The sequence below is a fragment of the Capra hircus genome, chromosome 1 (genome assembly GCF_001704415.2).
Source record: "Capra hircus breed San Clemente chromosome 1, ASM170441v1, whole genome shotgun sequence".
NCBI classification, from domain to species: Eukaryota; Metazoa; Chordata; class Mammalia; order Artiodactyla; family Bovidae; genus Capra; species Capra hircus.
In genome coordinates this window covers 138,164,947-138,178,681 of record NC_030808.1, presented here as the reverse complement: position 1 = coordinate 138,178,681, position 13,735 = coordinate 138,164,947, and the positions used below count along the sequence as shown (strand labels likewise).

Genomic DNA, 13,735 nt, shown 5'->3' with positions numbered 1-13,735 from the left:
CTGACAACTTAAACACTATTTTGACGAAAGAGCAGGGATCAATATGTGGAGATGTGACAAACAGAGGGAAAAGAGATTTTATCTCCAAGGGGGGTAAATTGTGGGGCTGTGACAAGGAGACACATGGAACTGGTGGCAGATAAAGGGTGAGTTAGGAGTCTGCACAGATATGTCTCGGCATCGGTGCCCCATCTCCAGTGATAAAAATGTTATCCTTTCCCCAGTCCAGGGAGGGTGCTTTTCTCATGGGAAATGATGCTTTTAACAGAGCTCTTCCTGCATCTGCTGTTTCTTAATTACTTTCAGCTCAAAATAATCCTTATGCCAAAGTGGCATATTTGGAGGTGGCCTATTCTTGTCCCCTACAATGTCTAGGAAGACAGGTGCAGAAGGAAAACATGTTATCCCCTAGGATTTATGCTGTGCACTGTATCAGCCATCACAGAAAGGAAAGCTAGGAAGAAATACCATCTTGGATCAGAGCTCCATGTCTTATAAAAGAAGCTCACTTTGTTTACTTTCCAGTGGGTTTACTGGGAGCAGCAGCACAGACTTAAAATAACTAGAAAATTCCTTTTGGATTTTACCATTGGGAAAATGCTTTGTCCCTCAGCCATACTCCGTGTGGGCATTAATCACTGACCAGATTGCAAGATGGTAAGTGGAAATTGGCTGAGCAATTGGAGAGCTAGGAAGCTGCTTGTTATGAATCAGTCACAGGAGTGAGGGAATAAAGAAGCTCTGCTAGTGCGTGGCTTTGTAAAATACATATATATTTCAGAAATGCCAACTGACCTCTCTGCTTTCTTTTTATGCAGGGGAAATGCCACCAGCTATTCTGGGTGATGTAGAAATAAGGCGCACAAAGGAGAGTGATGGGAATTAATTATTTAATGTATTTGGGCCTGGGGCCAAAGTGAAAGCTCTCAGTCCATTATATAGGCTCAGGATAAAGGAGGCAGGCAAATTAGACAGCAGCTCAAGGAGGGAAGATACTCCACTCCTCTTTCAAGATGGTGGGGCAACTCATGTGCCTTAACTACTGTGTCAGAAGGGAAGGGGGCCAGGCCACCAACATGATAAAGGAGGAAAAATGAAAAATGGAAGAGAAGAAGAAAGCGGTGAGAGAGAGGCAGAGACAGAGAAGGGGAGGAGAAAGGGACAGCAGTGACCACACAGCAAAGAGTATTTTAAAATGATCTTCCTGGGACTTCCCTGGCAGTCTAGTGGTTAAGAATCTGCCTTCCAATACAGGGGGTGCAAGTTCAATCCTTGGTTGGGGAGTTAAGATCTCCCGTGCCTTGTGGCAAAAAAAAAAAAAAAAACCACCTAAAATATGAAACAGAAACAGTACTGCAACAAATTCAATAGACTTTAAAAATGGTCCACATAAAAAAATAGTGATCTTTGTTTGCATAAGGAAAACAATTGAACTTGCTCCCAGATGATTTCCCTCATAGCTCAGTTGGTAAAGGATCTGCCTACAATGCAGGAGACCTGGGTTCAATTCATGGGTTGGAAAGATCCCCTGGAGAAGGAAATAGCAACCCACTCCAGTATTCTTGGCTGAAGAATCCCAAGGGCAGAGGAGCCTGGCAGGCTACAGTCCATGGGGTCGCAAAGACTCAGACACGACTTAGCAACTAAACCACCAACCACCTCACAGATGACTAGGACTCTGGACCCACTCTCACCATGTACTGTGAGATCAAGCACAAGTCATTTCCTCGGAAGCTCAGTTTCCTGCCTTTGCCTGGAGATTGCCATAAAAAATAAGCAAAATAATGTCGCATGTTGAATCATGGGGAATTGCTCATGGGGCTCGTGTGCACATGCTTTAAATGCTGCTAAGATGCTGTTAAGATGCTCTCAACTTTGGAAGAGGAATTATTAATTTTATTATCAGGCTGCCTGATCTCCCATTATTAGAGATTCATCCCTGAAGGCCTCCTTAGGTGGTTAAGATTCTAGTACTGACATCCAAACACACCCCAAAAGTCAACACTTTACGCCATTTTCAGCCAGTTCTTTGACTAGGAATTTGCTTACAGTCAGCTGAGAGCTGAGAGGCTGTGAAGAAAGCAGCTCTGGGAAGGCCTTTGAGTGATGCCAAGGACCAGCTCCACGTCCTGCCCAGGCCTCAACACACTTCACATGCAGGAACCCACAACATAAGCTGCATCCCCAGTGCCCTCAGTATACTCAGCTCTCCCCCAACTTCAGAAGGAAATTCAGAAATTTAGTCCAACAAATATATCTTATGAAATAATATATCCGTAAATACCCATTAGGAATGCTGTGCTGTGCTCAGTTGCTCAGTGGTGTCCAACTCTTTGTGATTTCATGGACTGCAGCCCACCAAGCTCCTCTGTCCATGGGGATTCTCCTGGAGCCATTAAGATTTACACAGAAAATAAAGCTTAATGCTAATAGAGTATTTGCAAAGCAGAGTTGTAAGTTTAGTTGGGAGACAATCATTCAGCAACTAGAGTTTTTTCTTCCCAAAATATTACGCTTTTTCCTGCTCTTAAAGATTGAATTTTTGGCTCCAGTTCACCCCTCCCTGGACCCTTGACTGCTCTTTAACTTCTTAGTTCTTCCTACTGTCATAGGAGGTGGGTATTTTCCTACCCCCAGACTCTGAGTTTGGTCACGGAACTGTTCCAGCTCTATTATCACTCAGGAGCAGGAAACTTAACAGGGATAGTTGGTTAAAGGGCATGATGTTTCAGTTATATGCAGTGAATAAGTTCTAGAGATTTTATGTACATAAGGACTGTAGTTAATAATACTGTGTTACTGTAGACTTACAAATTGCCTAGAAATAAATCTTAAGTGTTCTCACCACACATACATAAAATAGTAAGTATGTGAGGTGATAAGATACATTAATTAGCCTGATTGTGGTAATTTCACGATGTATATGTCTAGCAAATATATCAAATCATTATGTTGCACCCCTCAAGTATATACAATTTTTCTTGGTCAATTATACCTCAGTAAAGCTGAGGACACGACTGAGTGATTGAATTGAACTGAAAGCTGGGGGAAAATTCAGGCAATAAGGAGACAAAGATCTTACAGGCACGAAGAACATGCCGCCTTTTCATGCTACCAGTTCATCGAGTGCGAGGGTGACCGTGGCAGGTTTGAGTGGAAGGAGTGTGGCTGGTCTCCAAGACACCCCCAGCGGGCCCTCACCTCTGATAGGTATCCTGCTCTGTCTGTGCAGCTCCCTATCATGTGGCATCAGGGATGGCCTTGTGGTCAGGAGGATCCTGTAGAAGTCATGTATGACTTCTGACACTAGTCATAAAAGATATGAATCTCAGGTTGCTTTCCCTTGGGTGCCTCACTCTGAAAGAAGCCGGCCACTGTGTCATGAGGGCACTCGAGCAACCCCATGGCTAGATCTATGCGGCATGAAACTGAGGCTTCTGCCACCAGCTCTAACTTCCAGTCATACAGTGAGCCACCTGGGAAGCAAATTCTTCTGCCCTAGTCAAGCCTTCATCTGATGCAGCCCGTGCTGATTGCTAGACGAACACAGCATGAGAAACTCTGAGCCAGAACCATCTAGCCGGCCATTCTGTAATTCCTGAGCATCAGCCACTGTGAGATGTGTTTATTGTTAAGCCTCTACCTTTTAACAGTACATTTCAGCAACAGATCACTAATACAGAAGGCAAAGTTCACATGTGAGCTGTTTGGTTTTTTTTTTTTTCAGTTCCTTTATTTTTATTTATATTTTTGACCATTCAGCATGGCATGTGGCATTTTAGTTCCCTGACCGGATCAAACCCATGCCCCCTTCATTGGAAGCACAGAATCTTAAGCTCTGCTCCACCAGGGAAGTAGGTTCCTAAACACTACTCTATTTTTTGGCCATGTCACACAGCTTGCGAGATCTCAGCTCTCCAAGCAGGGACTGAACCCTGGCCACTGTAGTGAACGGCCAGAACCCTAACCACTAGGCACCACAGAACTCCACACGTGAGCCGCTGAGTTTACTTTGCTGAATCCCTAGAAGTGCGCAGCCCCTGAGGAAGACATGGCTTTGAGCTGTAACTTGAGACTGTGTGAAGGGCAGGTTTGAAAAATGTCTGAGATAAAGCAATATTAGGCTGATCCAGGTGCAAAGATGAAGCCTGATCATCACGTAATGAGTCTGGGCATTGAGAGTGGAGACCAGGAGAGGGAGCTGAGGAGTGAGGGTTCCCTGGGGTGGGCAAAGGAGCAGGGTGTCGAGGAGGCTCCTAGGTTTCCAGAAGGCGGGCCGGACAGGCATTCACAGAGGTGGGGGTATAAGAGACACAGGTGGGGGAGAAGTAGCTCATTCCTGGGTATGCTGGATTTGAGGCATTTGTAGGGTATTCAGTGGAGAGAGGTCCAGGTATGAAGCTGGAAGTATCTGAAAAATTCTGTCCTCTAATGGACCCCCCTGATGAGCTCCAGAAAACACAGCTGTGGATATTTTTGATGCTGTGCCTGCAAATAATCAAGAAGAGAGCTGGCTTCTGAGAATGCCACCTCCTTGAAGGCTGCTGGATGTAACTGCAGGTATGTGAATGCCTAAAAATTAATAATAATAGCAGCAGCATCTAGCCCTTTTAGTAAGTACTGGTGGGTAAACCTCAATGGGCACCTGCTGGCAGCTCTCCGCAGGTGGCACCCCCTCTCCCTCCCTCCTCCTCCCATCCTATAGTCTTCAAAATCAGCAGTTCTTAATCTTGGCTCTGCATTTGAAACACCTGGCAACTTTTATGAGGATTAAATGGGATGGTGTAAAATTTTCTGACAAATGGGGGATGCTTGCAGTCTTCTTTTGCCTAAAAAGTAAAACCAAACTCTCACCCCCACCCCTACCCCCCCACCCGTCTCCTGGACCAAAAGAGATCCTCTCTGTGAAAGAGTTGTGTGAAATGCAAAGCTTTATTCAAATGTAAATTATAACCTTTACCTTTAACTTCATGAGAAGTCAAAGAGCTTTTAAACTATGAAAAACATCAAACTATATATAAAGAGACTAATATAGTATGCCTTTGTTAGGGAACTATCCCTTAGCTTCAGAAATGATCAATATGTGGCCAATCTTGATTTTATTTATAGCCTCACCATTACTCCCTCGCTGGTTAATTTTCTTATCATTCATAAATATTTCAGCGTGTATCTCTAAAAGATAAAGAAACTTTTTTTGTAGAAAGCTACACTACTATTACGCTTAAAAGTGTTAGTCGCTCAGTTCCGTCTGACTCTTTGTGACCCCAGGGACTGCAGCCCACAAGGTTCCTGTGTCCATGGAATTCTCCAGGCAAAAATAGTGGAGTAGGTTGCCATTTCCTTCTCCAATTACACTTACAACATGATCAATAATTCCTATAGATCAAATATCCACTCAGTATTCACATCTCCCCCCGTACACAGTCTTTGTTTCTTCAGATTAGAATCTAAATAATCCCTTCACTGGATATGTCTCCTCCATCTCTTTTAATGTATGGATTCTGCCCCCATCTCCTCTTCCCTTGTAATTAATTTACTGAAGAAACCAGCTCATTTCTTTTGTAAAGTTTCCTTAGTCTAGATTTCATCATCCTGAATTAAAAAAAAAAAAACCAAAACTTTATTTTTAGAAGTATTAGATTTACAGAAAAATTGTGAAGACAGTACAGAGATCCCAGATAGTTCACAGAGTCACCCCTACAATCACCATCATACCACGAGTGCATGGCACCCACAAGACTTACCACTGTTGATGCTGCTCTGGGTCACCTGGCCGAGGTGCAGAGGTAACAGTGTCAGGTTTCACCAGGTACAGAGCCCCTGCCCTACCCCATTCTGTTAAGCCCCACGTGCTCATAGCCCACACTGGAGGAGTGGCAGTTTTACTTACCCCTTCGGGGCAAAGCCTCTATAAAAATTATTTTACTCAACTGAGTAGATTTCTTTCTTTTCTATTTATGTACTTTTTCATAATTTATATCAGTGTAGACCTGTGGAGATTTATTTCATCTTTGGGTTATAACCCAACAGAGCTTTATTTTCTTGCCCAGACTGTTTCAACTTTGGCTGTAGGGAGTTCTTTCAGTTGGCTCCTGTGTCCCTGCCGCTTTGAAAAACTCCCATCTCGCTCGCTCTCTCTCTCTATATATATATATATATTTTTTTTTCCATTATTGATTGATTGATGAATTTTCAGTGTACTTCCTAACTTTCCAGTGTCACAAGATGCTCTGAGCTCATTATCTATCCACTGTATATTTCCTGGCCCAGTGCTTGAATCAGCATTTCTCCAAGGAGTCCTGGTTCCTTTTACTGGGAAATGGTAACAGAAATCAAGATCTGGGCACTGCATGTGCTTGTTGCTCCCAAGGAATCACTTCATTTAGGCCCTCCCAGCTGACAGAGCAAGGACATTTGTATGTATACTAAATGTCTCTAGAATATACACTTATCCAAAAATGTTTCTGTATATAACCCTCAATATCTAAACAAATTCTTAACTGATGTCTCCAACTCTAATCCACTACTACCTGGATCACCTTAGCTTCTTTCTGATATTTGAAAAAGATTTTTTTTTTTTTTTAATTTCTTATGATAGCTAGATTCAAATTCAGCTTTTGGGCAAGAATATTTCATAGGTGGGATATTTTCCCATCATTTTAATGATGTTGGCAGCCATTGATGATCATTTCTTAGGCTCTCTTAATTCTAAAAAACAGCAAAGTTTTGATTGATTTCATCTTTCTTCTCTGAATAACTGGAATTCTCTATAGAAAGAAAAACCTGGTTTTTCCAGTAGTCATGTACTGATTTGAGACCATAAAGAAGGCTAAGTGCTGAAGAATTGATTGCTTTTTAACTGCGGTTTTGGAGAAGAGTGTTGAGAATCCCTTGGACTGCAAGGAGATCAAGTCAGTCAATCCTAAAGGAAATCAGTCCTGAATATTCATGCTGAAGCTGAAGCTCCAATACTGTGACCATCGGACGGGAAGAGCTGACTCATTAGAAAAGACCCTGATGCTAGGAAAGATTGAAGGCAGGAGGAAAAGGGGATGACAGAGGTTGAGATGGCTGGATGGCCATCACCAACTTAACGGGCATGAGTCTGAGCAAACTCTGGGAGATAGTAAAGGACAGAGAAGCCTGACATGCTGCAGTCCATGCAAAGAGTCAGACATAACTGGGCAACTGAACAACAACATCAACTATTTGGTTGCCTGAGGTAGAGCTCTCTTCTCATTTACTTAAAAATCATGAATAAGTTGCCTAAGCAGTCTCTGAGGCTGAACACTGAGCTATTTTTGCTCTTGAACTGGGAGCATCTCTGGAGGCATGTGGCTCAGTTCTCGACCTTTAGCCCCAGCTGCTGGGCAATCTGCCTCAGGAGGTGGAAGAGGAGCGGTGGGGACAGAGGCTGGGCTCCCCCAGCAGAGGCAGAGAGCAGTTTGGAAAGGCAGGCCAGGCCGGAGGGTCTTGATGGCTTCCATATTCATCCATCCTGAAAAAGCTCTGGTCTCATTTTCTTGTAGAGCTATTGTCTTGGTTTTATAGTTATTCACGTTGCCATAGAAATAGCTGAATTAAAAGTCTCTTTCAAGCAACCATTAGAGGATACAATCTCTCGAAGCCTTGGAAAAGGCACGTTCGACCCTAAATCCCCAAGGAAGCCCTTCTAGAGAGAAACCAAGTCACCTTTAGAGTGTTAAGGGTAAGGGTTTTAAGGGTAAGGGTTAAGTTTAGAGCACAGTTTGCAGCCCTGGTTCCTTATCAGAGTCACCTCAAACGCATATAAAAACCACGTATGGGACTTTCCTGGTGGTCCAGTGGTCAAGAGTCCGCCTGCCAATGCCGGGGACATGGTTCAGCCCCTGGTCCGGGAAGATCCTACATGTCGTGGGGCAATGGAGCCCGTGTGTCACAATGACTAGCCTGTGCTCTGGAGCCTGTGCACTGCAACAAGAGAAAGCACCACCAGGGTAGTCCCCACTCACTGCAGCTAAAGAAAGCCCAAGTGCAGCAACGAAGACCCAGCACAGCCAAAAATAAATAAATAAATAAGTAAGTAAGTAAAAGAAAAAAGAAACCCATTTACGCCTCAGTGCCACTTCCAGAGATTCTGAATCCCTTTGTCTGGGGTGGAACCTTGGAATTGGCAGGGTTTTTTCTTCTATTATACTTTTGAGGTATAGTTGACATGTAATATATAAATTACAGGTATACAATATAGTGATTCTTAAGTTTTAAAGGTTATACTCCATTTAGTTATTATAAAATGTTTGCTATATTCTCCATGTTGTACCGTATATACTTGTAGTTTACTTTATACCTAATATTTGTACCTCATAGTCCCCTGCCTCTATATTGTCACTCCCTTTTCCCTCTCCCCACTGGTAACCACCAGTTTGTTCTCTTAAATTGGTGAGTCTGCCTCTTTTTTGTTATATTCACCAGTTTAGGGTATTTTTTTTAGATTCTATATATGTGGTATCATACAGCATTTGTCTCTGTTTGACTCATTTCACTTAACACAACACCCTCCAAGTCATTCTTTTCTATGGCTGAGTAGTATCCCATTGTATTTATACCACATCTTCTGTATCCATTTGTCTGTCGGTGGACATTCTGGTTGGTCGGCAATTGTAAATAATACTTCCACAAACATTGGAGTGCATGTATCTTTTTCAATTTCAGTAAGTGTTTTTTTGTCTTTGTCTTGTTTTTGGATATATACCCAGGAGTGGAATTGTTGGGCCATGTGGTAGCTCTATTTTCAGTTTTTTGAGAAAACATTGTACTGTTTTCCTCAGTGGCTACACCAATTTACATTCTGGAATTGGCAGTTTTTATGAGCTTTTTGCAAAGTTTAATCGTTTAACCTTGGCAATTTCCAGACCCCTGGATATTTCTTAGATTTTCTAGAACTCTAAGAGGGGAATGACTTATATCACTCATACAGTTTCATCACTTTGATTCAACTGCCTCTGTCAGTAGATGCCATCTCTGCCACTTATTAAGAAGACCAAGCTAGGAAAGATGATCCCTCACTCCACGCCCACCCCCTACCCCACCCTACCCCATGCTGAGGCCTGGTGAGCTCCAAGTGCCAGCCTTTACACAGTTCTCTGGCCCACCCTGAACTCCAAAGATAGCTATATTTGCTATGCCTAGCACTGCTCTGAGTGCCCCAAGTCTCTTAATATCCCTAATAGGTTGGTATGTGCCTACCTGCTCAGTGTTAGGCTCTTTGCAACCCCATGGACTGCAGTCTGCCAGGCTCCTCTGTCCATGGGATTATCCTGGCAGAATACTTGCGTGGGTTACCATGCCCTCCTCCATGGGATATTCCCAACACGGGGATCAAACCTGCATCTCTGGCATCCCCTGCTTTGGCAGGCAGATTCTTTACCGCTGAGCCATCTAGGAAGCCCAATAGGTTGGTATACGTTCTACTTAACAGAGAGAGTTGACAGACTTTTGCCAAAGCCAGCCTGTGTCTGGGAGGGTTCTTGGGCTTTTTCTTACCACATTCTGTCATTTACAGGCTGTGACTCCAAGCCCAGCCTCGCTCAAGAAGCTGACTCCTCCTATCCTTTATGTAATAAATACTGACTGCTGATGAAGAGAGAACCTACACAGAATGAAGGGCCTGAAAAAAGGTGCAGAGGCTTAGAACGAGGGATTCTGAACCCCTGTTCCTCAGTCAGCATCAGGCCCTGAGGAGCCCCCAGTTCTGGGGGTGGGCTGTTCCCCACCTTCTTTCCTTCAATGGTCTGAGCCTAGAAAGCCTTGGACACTTCTACCTATGACTTTTGCTCTCTCTCCTTCCTGCGCCCACAGGGTTTCAAGCACTGCCCTTTCCGGGAAAATCTCTCCTGTCCATTCTATCCACCACTTACCGCCACCCCCAAGTCCTGACCAGAACTACACCCCCACACCTCATCCTATAATACCCATCCCAGAAAGTGACAGCGCCATCCATCCAGGCCGGAAACCCTGCCATCACCCTGGCAAAGTATCCCTCCCCACCGACTCAATCAGCTACTGAGTCCCTGCAGTACCACCCTCAGGATGGCTCTTAAACCCATCTCTGTTCCAACTGTACAGGATAGGTCGAGGCTCTGAGCCAATTCTGCTCTATTCCCTTCCCACCTCAGGCCCAGGGCACCATCTAGACTAACCAGGTGTGGCTCCCAGTACGCCCACCTGGCTCCTCCGGTTCCCAGGACGCATCCCTGTCCCTAATTAGACACTTAAACTCTACTCGGGCAGAAAACCTCTGCGCACGACTCAGCAATCCCAACACTGGTGAAGTACCCTGAAGCTAGACTGTGACTGCAGCACTATCACCGGACTCCTTTTGCGTCCAGGATCCTGCCACTCCTGCAGCCCCCGCCCCGGCCCAGGGCCACTTTCCAGATGCCCCACTGGGCCTTCGCCTTCCCCGCAGGTCCCGCTCTGATTGGCTGCCACCGCTGCCACGTCTCGCCCGAGCCCCGCAGGGATTGGCCCTGGCCGCCGGGCCCTACAGGGATTGGGCCGTGCCACCGCGCCCCGCCCCGGGCCCTGCAGGGATTGGTTCTGGTGGCCCACGCCTGCCGGACCTTCTGCACTGCAGAGCTGGGGAAGGCAGGCCATGGCTGGCATGCGTAGGCTTGAGCTGGCGGAAGCCCTGCATCTTGGGCCGGGCTGGCGGCACGCGTGCCACGCAATGCTCTACGCACCGGACCCAGGGCTGCTCTTTGGCCGCATTCCGCTACGCTACGCCGTGCTGGTGAGGAGGGGGCGCTCCTGGCCACCGCCCGCCCCCGTCCCGCGGCCACGCCGCCTTGGGCGTCCCCGGCCATCCCAGCTTCCCTCTCCCACAGATGCAGATGCGCTTTGATGGGCGCCTGGGCTTCCCTGGCGGCTTCGTGGACTTGCGCGACGGCAGCTTGGAGGACGGGCTGAATCGCGAGTTGGGCGAGGAGCTGGGCGAGGCTGCGGCCGCCTTTCGTGTGGAGCGCGCTGACTACCGCAGCTCCCACGCTGGGTCGCGGCCGCGCGTTGTGGCGCACTTCTACACTAAGCTCCTGACCCTGGAGCAGCTGACTGCGGTGGAGATGGGCGCGCCGCGCGCCCGAGACCACGGGCTGGAGGTGGGGCCAGCCCAGGACCCCACCCCGCCTCCTCCAGCCCCGGAAGGCCTGTCCCCGCTGTTTCCTCATGTAGTTGGGGTCTGGGTGATTAGTTACAGCCAGCCTGGCCTCCCTGCAAAGATCTTGCCCTCTCCCCTCTTTACAGGCCTCTGCGTTGTCTTTCTAAAACTCAGCCATCCAAGTCACTCTTCTGCTACCACTTTAAAATGGCAGACTTGGCACTTTAGGCCTTATGCTTTTCTTGCCTGATGTTTTTTGGAAAACTTTGGCACTTAGGCTAGGGGAGAGAGGGACAGATTGTGTATGCTAATCAGAGTCATCTAAGAGGCTCATTAAAACAGTGATTACTGACCCCACTCCCATAATTGCTCAGCTGGGCAGGGGAGAAAGACATGAGAATTTGAATTTTTCAAAAGTTCCTAAACAGTGCTAATGTGGCAGCTTTGGGTACCAAAATTTGAGAAACTGGTGTAGCATGCGTTTTGGAGGTGGGAGCCACTAAGGTGGTGTGGGACGGGTTGGCATTTGTGAGATGTATAGCATGACCTGGGTTGTTTGTCTGCAAAGACCTGTGCCCTCTACGTCCCCAGAGGTGTGCATGCTCAGGCCTGGTTATTTTGAACTAATAAGGGGTGAGACCTCTGATCTAGAAAGATCTGGCTGGGATAAGCTCCCTGAATTTCCAGAGTCTCCTGTCTCCTTCCTTTCCCAGGTGCTGGGCCTGGTGCGGGTGCCCCTGTATACCCTGCGAGATGGTGTGGGAGGCCTGCCTGCCTTCCTGGAGAATACCTTTATTGGAAATGCACGGGAACAGCTGCTGGAAGCCGTCCAGAACCTGGGACTGCTGGAACCTGGCTCTTTTGCACATCTTAAGATTTCAACTCCTCCCTAGAGGCAGCCCTCCATGGACCCATGAAACCTGCCTGAGATCAGCCCTTTGTACTGGGGAGGCAGGGAGGAAAAAGGGAATGTTTTCTCTTCTGGGCCTGGGCTGCATAGATGATAACAGATTAAAAGAGTACGTAATATATTCTGAGCAGAGGACCCCTTGGTGACTCATGGCATCAATGGCAAAAATCTGCAGCTCATCCCAGGGGCCTGACATTCTCAGAGACTTGCTCTTTTCTTTATATTTGTGCACACGCTTCCCTGGTGGCTCAGACAGTAAAAAATCCACTTGCAGTGCGGGAGACCTGGGTTCTATCCTTGGGTTGGTAAGATCCCCTGGAGGAGGGCATGGCAACCCAGTCTAGTATTCTTGGCTGGAGAATCCCCATGGGCAGAGGAGCCTTGCGTGCTACAGTCCATGGGGTCACAAAGCGTTGGACACAGCTGAGCAACTAAGCAGACACATAAGCTGATGCCTCCTCTATCCCTTGTGATGTCCAGTTTAAGCAGGAAGTGGCATATCAGCATACCCACTTCCTTGCTGGGGAGGAGCTTCTGAACCAGGGAGAGTCTTTCTCCACATTCCTACATGGCTGTTCCCAGGGTCTAGCCCAGCCCATACTTGGTAGAGAAAGCAGAGAAGCAGAGGGACCTGTTTTTCCCCCGAAAGTATGTTTCATCCTTGCCTAAGGGGTTGGTCAGAGCAGTATCCCCCGAAAGCTGGTAGAGGGCCCTAACCTACCCCCTGTCTTTTTCTGAAACAGCAGAAGGGATGAGGAAAGGGTTTGGCCTCCTTGGACTGACCTTGGACTTAAGACTCCTGGGTTCTGGTGCATCTCCTCCAGGGTTTTCATTTGGGACCCCTTAGACTCTGAGGACAGTGAAGGGAGCTGGCTGTGCCTTGCTGCAACACAAAGAGCCCCCTAGGAAAGAAGGGCTTATAGCCAGGCTTCAGAGCTCTTCAGTCCCTTCAACCAATTAACTGTATTAGGTACTGTTGATCTAAGGATGAAAGAGCTACAGATTTTACTCTCTGTGCAGCCAGGGTATTTAAAGAGCCAAATGGGAGGTATCTGAGGCTGGGTAGGACACATGGCATTTGTAGCAACTGCATAACTGCCATGGCAAAGTAGCAATGGACAATGGGTGTGACTGTTGCAGTAAAACCATTTTAAAAGGTGTGGGCCACGGTTTTCAACCCCTGCTCTAGAGAGGACGATACAGTCAATTATGATGCTTATTTGCTTGTTTTATTTATGTCTATATGTCTGTATCAAACCAGTCAATCTTAAGGGAACTCTACCCTGAATACTCAAAAGACCTGAAGCTGAAGGTCCAGTCTTGGTCATCTGATGTGCACAGCTGTCTCATTGGAAATGTCCCTGATGCTGGGAGAGATTGAGGGCAGAAGAAGAGGGCATCAGAGGATGAGATGGCTGGATGGCATCACTGATGCAATAGACATGAAACTGGGCAAACTTTGGGAGATGGTGAGGGGCAGGGAGGCCTGGCTTGTTGCAGTCCATGGGGTCACAAAGAGTCTGACACGACTGCGCAACTGAACAACATTAAGAATTAAATAATGGACAGCTGTAGGTTCCACCTTCTTATTTTCACTTTTAGTTGAGGTGGCCTGGAAGGGCCTATGAAGAGCATTTAGGTTGAAGAATGGAGCCAGAGAGGAGTGTGGGGAGAGAATTCTGGATATTAAG

The 13,735-nt window shown here is 46.7% G+C and overlaps 1 protein-coding gene across 2 annotated transcripts; it reads left to right on the top strand.

The window, feature by feature from the left end:
• Nucleotides 10,578–12,179, top strand: NUDT16 (nudix hydrolase 16). 2 transcript variants are annotated; one of them, XM_018051397.1, is made up of 3 exons: nt 10,584–10,771; nt 10,866–11,135; nt 11,848–12,179. In XM_018051397.1, the coding sequence occupies exons 1-3, from the start codon at nt 10,634–10,636 to the stop codon at nt 12,025–12,027; spliced, it is 588 nt and encodes a 195-aa protein (XP_017906886.1). In that variant the 5' UTR covers nt 10,584–10,633; the 3' UTR covers nt 12,028–12,179. The 2 variants fall into 2 exon arrangements, with proteins under 2 accessions (XP_017906876.1, XP_017906886.1); XM_018051387.1 differs by having other exon boundaries at nt 10,578–10,771; nt 10,866–12,179.

Excerpts from the sequence above, each read along its gene's own strand:
- NUDT16 (XM_018051387.1), top strand. The coding sequence starts at position 10,634 with ATGGCTGGCATGCGTAGGCTTGAGCTGGCGGAAGCCCTGCATCTTGGG. Across the intron at positions 10,772-10,865 it reads CGCTACGCTACGCCGTGCTG|ATGCAGATGCGCTTTGATGG; the intron begins GTGAGGAGGGGG and ends CCTCTCCCACAG.